Source organism: Ovis aries, chromosome 8 (assembly GCF_016772045.2).
Source record: "Ovis aries strain OAR_USU_Benz2616 breed Rambouillet chromosome 8, ARS-UI_Ramb_v3.0, whole genome shotgun sequence".
In the NCBI taxonomy this organism is placed as follows: domain Eukaryota; kingdom Metazoa; phylum Chordata; class Mammalia; order Artiodactyla; family Bovidae; genus Ovis; species Ovis aries.
In genome coordinates this window covers 84,920,796-84,935,931 of record NC_056061.1, presented here as the reverse complement: position 1 = coordinate 84,935,931, position 15,136 = coordinate 84,920,796, and the positions used below count along the sequence as shown (strand labels likewise).

Sequence of the window (15,136 nt, the reverse complement as noted above, 5' to 3'; positions counted from 1 at the left end):
TTTGAGGGTTAAAATAATGTAGTATATAAAATCCTGAACATGTGGCATTTCTATGTACAAGTCTAACATCTGTTTTTGTTAAACCACCCTTACAGGGCAGAAAGTGGTTTGCAGTGCCTAGTCTGGGGATTGGAACTGTCTGTTACTCAGCTCTGACATTTACTTCACTTACAACCTGGGTTATGAAAGGCAGGTAACCTTGAATACTACCGAAGAGCTACAAGCAGAAAACAGAGTCCCCCACCCCCGACCCACACACACACACTCAATAAAAACCAGATTCAGCTCTGGTTAAGCAGAATTAGGAGTCGTCAGTCCTCTTCTTTGACATCTTTGTGGAATATTTGTTTTTAAGCCACAGCTTGTTTGCCATAATCATCCATCTGTTGACTGTATACTCAAGTGATGCCCTTACTATGCGTTATGGCTGACTCGGGAAGCTAAACAGAAGGTAGATTAAGTAGTTGCTAAGTGTCCCTTTTGTCGGAAATTTGAGTTCGTTTCCCTTTTGCATGTTTGGATAAGTGGAGCTGCTTGGGGATCTGTGGTTTAAGTTATGCGCATTACTGACTATTAATTCACCTTTAAGTATAGGTATGTAAAGCATGCACTTTGAAATGACTAGTGTGGATTGTTTTTTTAATTTTCAGTTAGTTCAAAGGTAAAAATTTGTCATAAAGCTTTATGATATCAAATGAAAATATCAGTTCAGTACAGTGGCTCAGTGGTGTCCAACTCTTTGCCACCCCATGGACTGCAGCAAGCCAGGCCTCCCTGTCCATCACCAACCCCCAGAGCTTGCTCAAATTCATGTCCATTGAGTCAGTGATGCCATCCAACCATGTCATCCTCTGTCATCCCCTTCTCCTCTCGCCTTCAATCTTTCCCAGCATCAGGGTCTTTTCCAAGGAGTCAGTTCTTCACATCAGGTGGCCAAAGTACTGGAATTTCAGCTTCAGCATCAGTCCTTCCAATGAATATTCAGGACTGATTTCCTTTAGGATTGACTGATTGGATCTCTTCGCAGTCCAAGAGACTCTCAAGAGTCTTCTCCAACACCACGGTTCAAACGCATCAATTCTTTGGCACTCATCTTTCTTTATGGTCCAGCCTTCACATCCATACATGACTACTGGGAAAATCATAGCTTTGACTCGATAGACTTTTGTCATCAAAGTAATATCTCTGCTTTTTAACATGCTGTCTATGTTGGTTGTAGCTTTTCTTCCAAGGAGTAAGTGTCTTTAAATTTCATGGCTGCAGTCACCATCTGCAGTGATTTGGAGCCTAAGAAAATAAAAGTCTGTCACTGTTTCCATTGTTTCCACATCTATTTGCCATGAAGTGAATGAAGATGTCAAGTTGCTTATTAATCATTTTAGATGATTGTAGTGAATAAATAAAAATAATGACTTAATAAAAAGGCCACACACTTAAAGTCTTAAATGTATACTTGCCATAGTTTCCTAAGCATATATGATCTGATCATATGTACCTATACATATATGTAGATGGTCAAGGGTGTATGCTTGTATACATATCCTCCTCATCTATTGTCTTTCAGTACATTGTCATAATAAATCTTAATTAGCAATTGGATATTGGACTCCTTTAGCAAAATCTGCCTCTAAATATTGAAGGTTTGATTAAAAAGGTATCTCTGGGACAGCAGCAGAGCAACCTTTCAAATACAGTCTCATGAGTTCCTCATATTCCAGAGACTCTCAAAATAGCAGCTGCTGTTCATTAACAGCCTACTATGTACAATGAACTGTACTAGATAATACATATAGTTACAAACATATAGATACCCACACACATCATCCACAACAACCCCATAAGTCATGTATTCTTACTCTCCCTTCTTCAAGTAGAAAATGAAAGCTTTAGAGCTAACACAACATCTTGGACCCAAGATAGTACAGCTGGTTAGTGGTAGAGAAGAAAGGCCCCTTCTTTTCCTTCTCTTCTCGCTTCACCGCTGTTTGTCACCTTCTGCTGGGCCGGGCACCTGGGGTACGGGGGGGCGAGCCCTGCTGGAACTGAGAGCACCCCGCTGTCACAGGCGGGTAAAGCGAGGGTGGAGTCCGCCCGCTGAGCGAGAGCAAGAGTGGAGGGAAAAGTGAGCACAGCTTCGCTGGCTGACGGCTGCCTTTCTCCGGCGTGTGGGGAAGGACTCTGCGTCCCGATGCATGTCTTCACATATTCTTGTTTTTATACACACTCTTCATTCGCAGTAACGCTACCATGCAGTACATTCTTTGAGTCCAGCTGGATTTGTGCAGTCTTCACAGACCATAGTATGCTTCTTTTCCTTTTTGTAGGGGCTTCCCTGGCGGCTCAGATGGTAGAGAGTCCTTCTTGGAGCATACCAAAACCAGTGGTGGGTGCATCACTAATGCTTAGTTCATTTCTGGAGCCTTCTTTTTTCCAAAGAAAGACTTCACTGACAAATTAAAATGCCTAGGGTAATATATGTTATACAACTCATTGTTTCTGACCCTAAAACCATCTTTAGTGTGTTTTCCAAGTAAATTAGAGCTTCACATTTGTCCTCCCATGGGAAGCCGTGGTTTTTACTTTCTAATCCATACAAGATTAGAAGAAGTGATCATAACCCTATCATCAACTTCAAAACTCCTTGACTGAGACAGTCTCAGGCTTTTACTTGGGAAGTCACCTGCTAATGTCAACAGACTGTTGAATTTCTTCTTATAGCAGAAACGATTTAGTGTCTAACCTTTATTTCTTGTCTTGTTTAACCACTTGGGTAATCCATCTTATCGTTAGATTTAGATAATTTAGTTTTCTAATAGCTGCCTTAAAGTTTACAACACATATGTTAACTAATCTAAGTCCACTTTGAGAGGTCACTAGAACAAGGAATGTGTTCTTAATTAAGATTAATAACCTGATAATAGAGTATGCAGGTCTCCCACATTGCAGGTAGATTCTTTACCAGCTGAGCCATAAGGGAATCCTAAGAATACTGGAGTGGGTAACCTATCCCTTCTCCAGTGGATCTTCCTGACCCAGGAATCGAACCAGGGTCTCTTGCACTGCAGGTGGATTCTTTACCAGCTGAGCCATTAGGGAAGCCCATTCTAGTGAGAAGTTTTCTGTAATTCTTACACTTCTTTATCAGTATTTTTTTTCCTCTAACTTCTTTCACAATTCTCTCTTTGTCTTTGGTTTTCTGCCAAAATAAAGATTTAAGTATATTTAGGTGTGGATTGGGGATATTTATCCTGCTTGGCCTTCCCTTGTGACTGGTAAAGAACCCGGCTGCAATGTGGGAGATCTGGGTTCGATTCCTGGGTTGGGAAGATCCCCTGGAGAAGGGAAAGGCTACCCACTCCAGTATTCTGGCCTGGAGAATTCCATGGACTGTATAGTCCACGGGGTCACAGAGAGTCAGACACGACTGAGCGAGTTTCACTTTCACTTTGATAGTCTATGAGTTTCCTGCACCAGTGGTTTGGTATCTGGCCTTAATCTTGGAAAGTTCTCAGTCTGTATTACTTTGAATATTTCTTCTGCTCTGTTCTCTTTCTTCCCTTTCTAGTACTCAAATTATGTGTATGTTATTTTTGTCCTACAGTTTTAAAATATTCTCTTCTTCTTTTCATTCTTTCTGATTTTAGCTTGAGTTTCAATCTTTCTTCAAGCTTACTTATTCTTTCTTGTCATGTCAAGTTTGTTGACGGCACATCAAAGAAATTCTTCACTTTTGTTACACCTTTTCATTTTGTGCATGTCCTTTTCACACCTTCTTAAGAGATTTGTTTTGACCTCCCTGGTGGCTTAGACGGTAAAGCGTCTGCCTACAATGTGAGAGACCTGGGTTCAGTCCCTGGCTGGGGAAGATCTCCTGGAGAAGGAAATGGCAACCCACTCCAGTACTCTTGCCTGGAAAATCTCATGGATGGAGGAACCTGGTAGGCCACAGTCCATGGGGTCGCAAAGAGTCAGACACAACTGAGCAACTTCACTTTCTTTCTTTTAAGAGACTTTGCGTTTCTGCCTGCATTATTCATCTGTGTGTTGTCTACTTTTTCCATTAGAGTCCTTAACATCTTAATCATAGTTGCTTCAACTCCCTGTTTGATAATTCCAACATCTATATCATGCTTGAGTCGGATTCTGACACTTGCTTTATCCCTTCAGAGTGTGTTTTTCTTGCCTTTTGACGTGACTAGTAATTACGTGCTGAAAGTTGGACATGTTCTATGCGTAATAGGAGCTGATGATGTAGGCCTTTAATGTGAGGATATATGTCGATTGACAAAGAGCTGGGCTTGTGTTTAAGTGTTTAATGTTTGCTGTAGCTGAAGATGCCAGACATTCCAGATTCCTCTAGTTTTCTTGATTTTTGTCTCCATTCCTGACTGTGAGCGAACCACTCCTTCTCAGAGAGAATCCATGTCTTGAAACTCTTTCAGCTACCACCCACCATGATGTTATTAAAGGCTAGCTGGTATGGTGGTAAGGTTAATGTGTTGTGGGGGTGACAGCGATCTTCTGCTCAAATCTCAGTCTTCCTGTGGGCGTGTTTCTTGGATCTGTAGCCTCACAAGTGCTTCTCCAGTGGTATAGGGATTTTTTTTTTCTTTTTCCCTTGCCTCCTACTCCCTCCCCCATAGGCAGCATTCTCAGTCTATATCTTTGAAGCCCGGCTTCCTGTCGACTGTTCTTTCCCTATTCAGTGAGACAGACTGGAGTTAGAGGCATGCCCCCTCTCTCATAGCTGCAGGGTAAAGTGCTAGCAAAGTCCTTCCCTTGGAGGGCAGACTATGGAAAAAGCTCTGGACATTTTTCACGATGCTTACCCTTCCGCGCCCTCTGCTAGAGCCACAAGGGGGTCCTCACCTTGAGGACCTGGTAGGTATTTTTCTTAAAGATAAATGTCAGGAAGATCTGTAAGACTTCATGCCTCTGGAGTTTCTGATTCTCACACTAGTCTACACCCCATTTATATAATAGCAAATTCATCAAAAGCGCTTCCCAGGTGGCACTAGTGGTAAAGAATATGCCTGCCAATGTAGGTAGATGAAAGAGGTGCGGTTTGATCCCTGGGTGGGGAAGATCCCCTAGAGGAGCACACAGCAACCCACTCCAGTATTCTTGCCTGGAGAACCCCATGGACATAGAAGCCTGGTGGGCTAAAGGTCATAGGGTCGCACAGAATCGAACACAACTGAAGTGACTTAGCACACACAGCATGCATCAAAATTGCTGTCTCAATATTCCTACTGGTTTATTGTTCCAGCAGCTTCTACTCCAGGTAAGCAGATTGGGTTGTGACTTGTGGACTTGCCTATCTGTCCAGATATCAGGGAGGTTCTTTGCCCTGTGACATCCATTCTCTGATGGAGCCAAGAAAATGTGTTGACTTTCAGTTTGCCCAGATTTTTCTTATTGTAAGAATGGGAGTCATAACCTTCAAGCCCTTTACATGTTTGAACTGAAAAAACAGAAGTCTTGACCTTTATATCTTAAAACAATAAATTGTGTAGCAATTATTTCAGTCAGTTACTTTCCTTTTAAACAGATAAAAATTTTTAAAGAATTAGCAGCAACAAGCAATAGATATGGATATGCCATGAATATCATCAGCAATAAATTCACTTTCTAATTCCTTAGGTCTTTTCATCCTGCTTTCACATACGTTCAAAACTAGAAGTAGAAGCTGTGGTTATTCCAGATAAAGGATTTGGCATTTAGAGTAACCGAGTGATCCAAGAGCATATAGCTAGTTAGTTGTTGCAGAACCAGAGCTTCAGCCTAGGCCATGATGACAAGAACTCATTTTAAAAGACATGAAGCCCCTGTTTTGATATTTCTCTTCTACAGTCCATACCTCCAACTGCTATATTTTCAAATGGTGACAATGGCTGTAGGCTATTCTTTTGAGAAAACTGGATGGAAGGAGAAGGAAAGAAAGAGGGTGGTAACTGTATGCTCAAGGCTGGATTTTTTTGCTGAATTTTTAAAGGGGGATGATTTGAATAACACATATGGTTTGAAGTGAACAAGCTTTAGAGCAGTAGAGTTTCAGGAGAGTGAGTGAATGATGAATTAACCATAAGGAGCTGAAGGGGACAGGTTAGGATGGATGACAAATGAGTCTTGTTTTAAGGAGGAGGAACCATATCCTGGAGGAGTAGAGGGGGAGGAGGCAGAGGAGTTGTAACTTGAAGAGGATGGCAACCTGCTCCAGTGTTCTTGCCTGGAAAATCCCATGGACAGAGGAGCCTGGTGGGCTACGGTCCATAGGGTCGCAAAGAGTCGGACACGACTTAGCGACTAAACAACGTGTTCAGGGATGGTGGCACTAGTGGTAAAGAACCTGCCTGCCAATGCAGGAGACATAAGAGACGCGGGTTCAATGCCTGGGTCGGGAAGATCCCCTGCATGGCCACCCAGTCCAGTATTCTTGCCTGGAGAATCCGTGGACAGAGGAGCCTGGTGGGCTATAGTGTCCATGGGGTCTCACAGAGTCGGACACGACTGAGGCGACAGCATGCACACTTGCTGGTGGCCACAGAGCGGGTTCTCCGGCAGCCAAGTCAGAAGTAGGGGACAGAGTACAAGATGGTCATGGGATGTGCATCTGAGAAAGGAGGAGCAGAGACCCAGATCAGGCCGAGTGAGGAGCTGAACTGCCACGTGAGCAGAGACTTGGGAGCCGGTATCGACTGACAGCACCTCATGTTGGGACAAAATGGTTGGGCAGGTCCACCTCCCCCTCACCCAGACAGCAGATTCGGGGGTCCTGGGGAAGATGTGACCTCAGGCGGGGCGGTTCTGTGCAGCTGAGGAAGACTGGAGACAGGGCACAGCGTCTCTCATGTCCCCCTGCAGTGTGGCCACTAGCCTTCGTTGCAGGGGCCCGGGTCCCACACCTCCACGTTCACCACCGGAGCTTTGCATTCTGGACCTGTATCAGGTGAGGTCCTATTCTGAGAGTGAAGTTTTAAAGGTTAATTGAGAAGGATGGTGATGATTTGGAAGAATCCCCGAGGGAGATGGGAGAGGGTGCTGGCCAAAGGCAAGTCATAGAGACAAGCTGCACCTAGGGCTTGACAGTGAGTGGCCCTGAACTGCAGCAGCACCATTCTCAGCAAGAGTGCACCTTGAGGCAGATGGGCGGAATCTCTGCTGGAAGGTATTCTAGCCCCTTTTTGCTTCACCAGCTGTGATTGGCAGAACTAGAACAGGAGAAGGAAAAACAGGTGGTAGTGTTTACCCAGAACTGGATATAGTGAGTGAGTGAAAGTCACTCAGTCATGTCTGACTCTTAGCGACCCCATGGACCATACAGTCCATAGAATTCTCCAGGCCGGAATACTGGAGTGGGTAGCCTTTCCCTTCTCCAGGGGATCTTCCCAACCCAGGGACAGAATCCAGGTCTCCTGCATTGCAGACGGATTCTTTACCAGCTGAGCCACAAGGGAAGCCCAGAACTGGATATAGGATATTGGCAAGGAAGGTACAGTAAAAGTACAAAGGAGTTATAACATCCAAGCATCACTGACATCCTCCCATGTGGGGTCCAGGCTGGGGAGAGAGGTTAGAGGTTAGATAAAGTCCGCTTAACTGATAAGCAAAGCACACAGGGGGCTGGAGGTCAGAGCCAAGGCCTCCATAGTGAAAAGAGAGGAGGGGTGGATAGGAGCCCCTCCTAAGTGTCAAGGTCACTGAGTTAGGTGGGCAGTGACCACTTGGATGACTCGTTCATGGGTCAGCTGCTGTTGAACAGTTTAGCCAGCCAGGCAGTGGTTTAGACACAGCTGATAGAGCGGTGACGAAAGAGCAATGGTCCTGCACTTGTCACCTTTGCCTTTCAGCAGCAGGAGACAGAGAATAAAGTGCTGTATCAGAAAAGTAGTGTAGAAGGGGATGAGAGCCATGGAGCAAACGCGGCAGTAACGGTGGATTGGGGGATGAAGATAGGCTGCAGCTTCACCCGGGGGGGTCCTGCAGAGCCTCACTGAGAATGCGGCATTTGAGCAAGGACTTGAAGGAGTCGGGGACCGCACCGTGCAGATAGCAGGGTCAAGAGCTTTCTGGACAGCGGGAGGAGCAAATCCAGGGCCCTGCAGACAGCAGCCTGTCTGGGGTGGTCAGAACTGAGAGCAGGCTGGCGGGACCCACGGCGGGAGAGGGATAAGGAGCTACACAGCAGCCCAGGCAGCCAAGCACCCTACATAGGCCACTGAGGCCCTTGGCCTTGACTCTTGGTGAGATGGAAAACCTGTGGCGGATGCCATGATATCTGATGTTCCTATTTTAACAGAAGCCTCTTAGCTGTTATCTCAAGAAGAGACTAAATGACAGGGACGTGAAAGGAGCTCACGACTGCACACTCTTAAGACATAATGTGGTCCAAGCAGAGAGCGGGGGCTTCCAAAGGCGATCCGCTGTCGTGTGTGTGGACCCTGTGTGAAGTGCTTGGGAGAGTTCAGATTACGCCGCTGGCGCCTGTCCTCACGTCTTCGTCTGCTCTCCGTGCCCCCTGCATCCCTCCTTGAGCGTCTCCCTTTCTCCTGGCACTGCTGCCTTCCTTCCACCTGCAGGTTCCGCGTTTCCCGTGTGGAGCCACGTCGTCACACCGGCTCTGCACCAGTCCATCTCCCGCACTGACGTTCCTGTGACGCGCACAGTGACAGGTGCCCGTCCGTGGTCTTAAACACCTTGACCCCTTACGACTCTTCTCACTCGACGCCATGTCTGTCCTTGTTTATCAAATTTTGTTGCACCGGCCAGGTGTTTCAGGCAATTAGCTAGTCGTCTGTTCAAGATGTTTACATTTGAGCTATCACTGACATCAATCCTTTTAGTTACATCTTCAGAGAAAGTTGGAATACAAATTCTGAAGGTAGGTTAATTTTAAATTCTGTGTCTTTTTTTACCTGCCATTAAAATAAGTCAAATCAGTTTTTCTCAAGTCGGAGGGATGTGAAGGACCACTTGTAAAGGAGAAAAGAATCCTCTAAAACTTCGAAGCCTGAATGAAACTATTTTTAATGATGTTTCTTAACTATGTCCAGGTATAAATTTAGGTAGAAACTTTTTACGCGATACAGCTAGAAGACCCAAATGAAAATGTATAAATTAAATATAAATGAAAGAACAAAACCAAAAGTATCCAAATTAACTCCGGATTTCATGTGAAAGGCGCTGTCGTCTTACCACACTAAGCCGGTCCTTAGAGTGCAGACTGGGCCCCGAGTGCCTGCGACCCGGTGCTTGGCAAACCTCAACTCTCTCACCCCTCCTCCTAGGCGACAGGCTGGGTGACTCCTCCCCTCGTAAACTTAGCACCAAACCACACGGCCCTCGCTTGTTGGGAATTTGTCCTGAGAATTCTTTCCACCTCTGTTCTCCCCTCATGACTTTCACAAAACAAAAATATGACCCCTTGTTCCCAAGAACTAACTGACAGGAGGCTGAATTTCTTCAACAGCTTTTGGTTGAATGGCAGCCAACCAAATGACCCAGAATGGACTTTTACTAATTGCGTAGATCAGAATAGCAACTCTGAAATGACCAGCTTCTAAAAGGGAACTCGGGCTATAAGCCTTCACGGCCTTCAGTGGGAGAAACACAGCTCAAGGATTTCTTTTGGCGTCAGGGTCTAGCTTTCCTTCCTTGTAGGTAGGATGTGCCTATGACAATTGATTGACCAGATTTTCCACCAAAATATCCACCTTGGGATTTCCATTTATTTTTCTTGCATTTCCGCTTATTTTTCTTGCCTACCATCAGATGATGACATCACCTGTTTATATATTTTGTTCATTTTTTTAAAAATGTATTGCCTTAGTGAACATTTATGAACCACTTTCTCATGAGTATGAAATGCAATAACATCAAAGATGAATATATATTGTATATAATAACAAAGACTAAATCTCTGTTCCAGCATTTCTTGTGACCACAGTTTCAGAATTGGAACTAACTCAAGTCAAATTCATCTCTAAAATATTCTGCATAAATAGTTATTTAGCCTCTGTCTGAAAGCCTTCAGTTACCGGCTGGTAAGGAAATAAATTCCATTTTAAATTAGAAATGTATTCATAGTGAACCCAAGCGTACCTGCTGTCATTTAACCTATTTGCTCTAATCCTGCCTTCTAGAATAGCGCACACATCTAGCCCCTCTCACGGAGGATAACTCCTTCAGCCCCTGCAGACAGCGCCTCCCCAGCCACCCGGCCGCCCGCCCTCCCCAGGCCGGCGTCCGTGGTGCCTCCCACCATCTCACATCATGACTCCCAGAGACAGCTCAGCCTCAGCTGTCGCTTGGGTACATTTTCACAGAACCCATTTTCCGTAACAGAAAAGGCAACATCGCGTGTCATCCATAGATCTGATCCCAAAGAAACAGGTTTCTCTATCAGTTCTGTTTCCAGAGCTTATGTTATTAATGATGGCAAATTAATACTGTGGAATAATTCTCTTTAAAAGGTAGGGATAGGATACATTTTTAAACAGGAACTGGCATGCCCTGGCATAGGTAGACAGACAGACAGATAGACATATATACTCATACACATACGTGTATATGTCTGGATATGCTTTATTTGAGCGTCCCAGCTGGTGCAGTGGTAAAGAGTTCACCTGCCAGCACAGGAGATGCAACAGACACAGGTTCAATCCCTGGATCAGGAAGATGCCCTGGAGGAGGGACTGGCAACCCACTCCAGTATTCTTGCCTAGAAAGTTCCAAGGACAGAGGAGCCTAGTGGCCTACAGTACATTGGGTCACAAAGAGTCAGACACGACTGAGCGACTGAACACACAACACACATGGTTTATTTATTTACTTATTTCTTTTTACAACTGAAGAAAGAAACTCTGAATCAAGCTTGAGTAGGCTCTCACTGACTGAGCAGAACTAGAAGGTGGTGGGCACAAACTCCATAATAGACCTTTTCCAAACTGAAATGCAGCATCTTTAGGGTCTTGACAAAGCCTCCTGGAAGAACCAGGAGCAGTTCTAAACTCTAGCCCCACCCCATGAAGACAGGGCGTCCGGCTGCCCCATCTTCATCCTTCACCCTCAGTGTGCAGAAGCCGCGCCTGGAGGTGGTAAATGAGTGAAATGAACCAACACCTGCCAACTCACCCTGTCTGGCCCCACAAAACCCTAGCTCTGTATTAATGATAAGTGACATGCTGGGCAGAAATGTCATGGTGTCCTCGGGCCCCACGACGTCCAGATCACAATCGGAAGGGGAGAAAAAGCTGGTCAGGGTCACGTGCAGCTCCTTCCTGCAGAGTCACAGTGGGGAGCTGGCAGCAGCCGGAGTACCCTGGATGGCGGCGGGGGGGGTTGTTGTCTGGTCATTGATTAGACCATGTTTTACAGGTAAGTGAGCATCTGTGTCCTTCCCAACAGCGACTCTGGTCACCCGTAGTCGTGACTGCAGTGAGAATACATTACCGCACCGAGTGGGAATAACTCATCAGTGATTAATTCTTCTTCCCAACAGCTGGCTGTCCCAACTCCTTGATTAAAGAGCTCCATCACTTCAGGATTCTTGGAGAAGAGCAGGTAAGTCAGCCTCTCACAGGCTGCCCCGAGCGTCATGGAAGACAGACAGTAATGAGACCACGCAGACTCTCTCCTGGGAGGTGGGGGGTGTCTCCTGACCGCTCCCTCTCCCCACGCCTGAAATGGGGAAGGGAGCCACGCAGGCACTGTGTGTGGGAACCTGCTTTCCCTCTCTTATCCATCAGACCCGACAGGTTATTAATTGGTACATCTGCTACCTGCCAGAGCATTTCATCTCAGGACGCGGCAGTGAGCAGGTACGGCGTAGTGGCCGATAAGCAAACAAATAAGTGCCGAGAGGAATTGTGCCTAAGGGGTCGATCGGCACAGACAGGCCGGGTTTGATGTCTCTGCGGGGACGTGCAAGCTCTTTTCGCCAGAATTTTCTGTTTTGTGTGCTGTCTGTACTTCTCTGCCGCGGCATTCTCAATGGATGCGAACATGTGACTGATATAAATGGCTGGCCCATTTAAAGCTGATTATTTAAATGCTGTGTTGTGCTCAGTGAGATATGTCAGATTCTAAATAGATGTGCTCATAATTCAGAGTGCTACATATTACCTATGTATACGTACACACACACATTTTTGACCACTTAGCAATAAATCTCTTAATCCTCATATGGAATTACAGGCTCCGTATTTTTATGTCAAATCTGATGTCAAGTTATCCTTGAAATACTTATGCCTGAACTTCCCTGGCAGTCCAGTCGTTAAGACTCCACACTTCCAATGCAGGGACACAGGTTCAATCCCTGACCAGAGAACTAAGATCTCACATGCCGCACAGTGCGGCCAAAAGCTAAAATCAAATTTTAAAAAAATAAAGACTTAAGCCATATAATTTATGGGCTTCCCAGGTGGCTCAGTGGTGAAGAATCCTCCTGCCGATCAGGAGACATGGGTCTGATCCCTGGGTTGGGAAGATCCCCTGGAGAAGGAAATGGCTACCCTGTCCAGTATTCTTGCCTGGAGCATCCCACGGGCAGAGATGCCTGGTGGGCTACAGTCCACGGGGTCGCAGAGAGTTGGACACGACTCAGCAACTAAACAACAACAAATGTCGTGTAGTTTACAGCATGGTGGTTGACCTATTTTATACTCTCTCATTGATTTTTACTCCCAAAGGCAGTCTTTGCCCACTCTGATCAGAGAACATGTAGTCAGAGGTATAGCAGCTCAGCTTTTTTCAACAGGTTTTTGGTTTGTGAGTTTTCGTTTGGTGTGTGTATGTCAGAAAGTGGAACTTTCCATCTCCAACATGAGATTTCAAAAAGGGGATTAACTCGGGGAGGAAGAAAAGCCGGAATCACTTCCAGCTCCTTGAATTAGCAGGTTACAATATGCCTCCTTCATGTCTGCAGACTGTAAATTTCCAGAATAACAAACAGGGATGTTTATTCAAATAGAAACAGAATCAAAGATATTGCCATTCCAAGAGCTGATAACAGACCCCAAACATGCCTACTTATGAAAACACCGTTCCCTCACAGCTATTCTCCTGTGAAAGCTGTGAGTGAGATTTCTTAAAGCAAAAATCACTGATTGTTACCCTGAGATTTCTGCTCAGATAATAGAACCTTCTCTTCTAACTTGTACCAATATTTGCAGATTGTTTCCATATTTGTTTTAGAGTCATTGGGTGACTAGTAGGGAAAGAAGCCAACTATAATCATCTCCTTAGATCTACATAACATTCAAGCCATTTTGCATTTTCCCAGGCATTTAATCAAGCCATAATCAAAGTCACTATTTCTCTGATCAGTTGTGCTAATGGCCACATACTGCATCACAGCAGTACTGACCTTTATCTCCTAAAAAGCCACAAGTGCTTCCTTCCTTTTTTCCTTTCATTCGACGGATACTTAAAAAGCACACACTCATATGCTGTATATGATTCTTACAGAGCTAGAGAAGTGAAAAAGAGGGTCCTCTCAGGCTTACCTTCTAGTTGGGGAAAGCTGTCATGTTATATGCACACAAATGTAATCAGTATATAATATGTTAACAGAGCCGCCATGTCTCTGTGGCACAGTTAGCACATTCAGCTACTCACCGGAAAGGTTGGTGGTTCAAACCCACCCAGGAGCATCACCTTTTGGTTGGGCTTCCCTGGTGGCTCAGATGGTGAAGAACCTGCCTGCGATGCAGGAGACCCAGGTTCAATCCCTGGGTCAGAAAGATCCCCTGGAGAAGGAAATGCCTACCCACTCCAGTACTCTTACCTGGAGAATCCCATGGACAGAGGAGCCTGGTGAGCTACAGTCCATGAGGTTGCAAAGAATCAGATAAGACTGAGCAACTAACACTTTCATATAATATGTTAGACAGTTTTCATTGCCTTGGAGGAAAAATAAAACCAAAAAGAAGGACAGTGCATGCTGGGGGGAGCTGAGATTTTACACAAGGTGGTCAAGAAAAGTCTCGCTGAGGCAGGTGCTATGCACGTGAGGACCTGAAAGATGTGAAGGAAAGCTTCATGGTGAGGCCTGGGAAGAGATCCCTGGTAGGGAGTAAAGTGAACACAGGGATTCTGAAGCAACCATATCTAAGCCTTATTTTATGTAAAAAGTGTTTTAACATATGAAATACAAGGTGTGGTCAGAATAAAGTGAGAAGAAATCCAGGAAGGTATAAACTGGGAGCTAAAGGAACACAGTGTGTCTAGGAAGAAAAATAATTATCCATGCCATGCACTTACCGGCAGGCCAAGGATGGGAAGTGAGCCCTGGAATTTGGAGGTCATTGTGACCTTGACCAGTGGACTGGTGAGGGTGAAAGTCTGCCTGGATTGGGTTCAGTGGAAAAGGGAGAAGAATGGGAAAGAGGGAATGTAGGTCCTTTTTTTTTTATTTTTAAGGAATTTAGCTATAAATGAACACCAAGAAATGAGGTAACTGGAAATAGGGAATGTGGCATCAAATTTTTTTTCTTTTTTATAGGCAAAAAAATACCATGTTTATGTGCTGATGGGAGTGACTGCAGGGCAGCAGGGGGATAATGCAGAGGGAAGAGGAGCTTGTCAGGAGCAACGCCCTGGATTTGACAGCTCGCAGAGTGTAGGTTTGGCCAGAGACCTAAGTGGGGACGGCTGGACCTGGTGGCAGTGGGGCCGCCGGAGACACAGGAAGGATTTTGCTGGGTGTTTCACAGGAAACAGGCATCACTTGAGAGTTCAGTGAGCGAAGAGTTTTATAGAGAGTGGAAAGGATGGTGAAAGTGTCATTTAGGAGGGTAGGGAGTGAATAAGGGTAGAAAATGGCTGAATTTGGAGTGAGATCCATCAAACTGGGGGATTTCCTGTCACGCTGACTGGTGTGGGCACAGATGCAGAAAAGGCAGAGGGTCGGGTCTAACCAGCCACCCCAGTGAAACAAAAGCAGGAGAGAGAAAATGGAGAGCAGGGCAGACATTCGGGTGTGAGTGTAGTAGCTGAGCCTGGGATTTCAGCTTGGTGAGGAGAGAAGGGGGAAAAAAAAAAGCGGTGGGGAAAAGCGATAAGGTCTGCTGGCTACGGGTCCCGGTGGGTTCAAGGACTCTCTGGATTTGGGGTTTTGTGGAGGTGGTGTGGAGAT

The 15,136-nt window shown here is 45.4% G+C and overlaps 1 protein-coding gene across 3 annotated transcripts in view; it reads left to right on the top strand.

Moving 5' to 3' along the window:
• Positions 1–15,136, top strand: part of PRKN (parkin RBR E3 ubiquitin protein ligase) — a 1,230,807-nt gene that overhangs the window by 1,002,087 nt on the left and 213,584 nt on the right. For all 3 annotated transcript variants that reach the window (XM_027972640.2, XM_060419883.1, XM_027972639.2), the window contains one exon: positions 11,501–11,562. In XM_027972640.2, the coding sequence (XP_027828441.2) occupies positions 11,501–11,562 (62 nt within the window). The remainder of the gene's footprint in view (positions 1–11,500; positions 11,563–15,136) is intronic.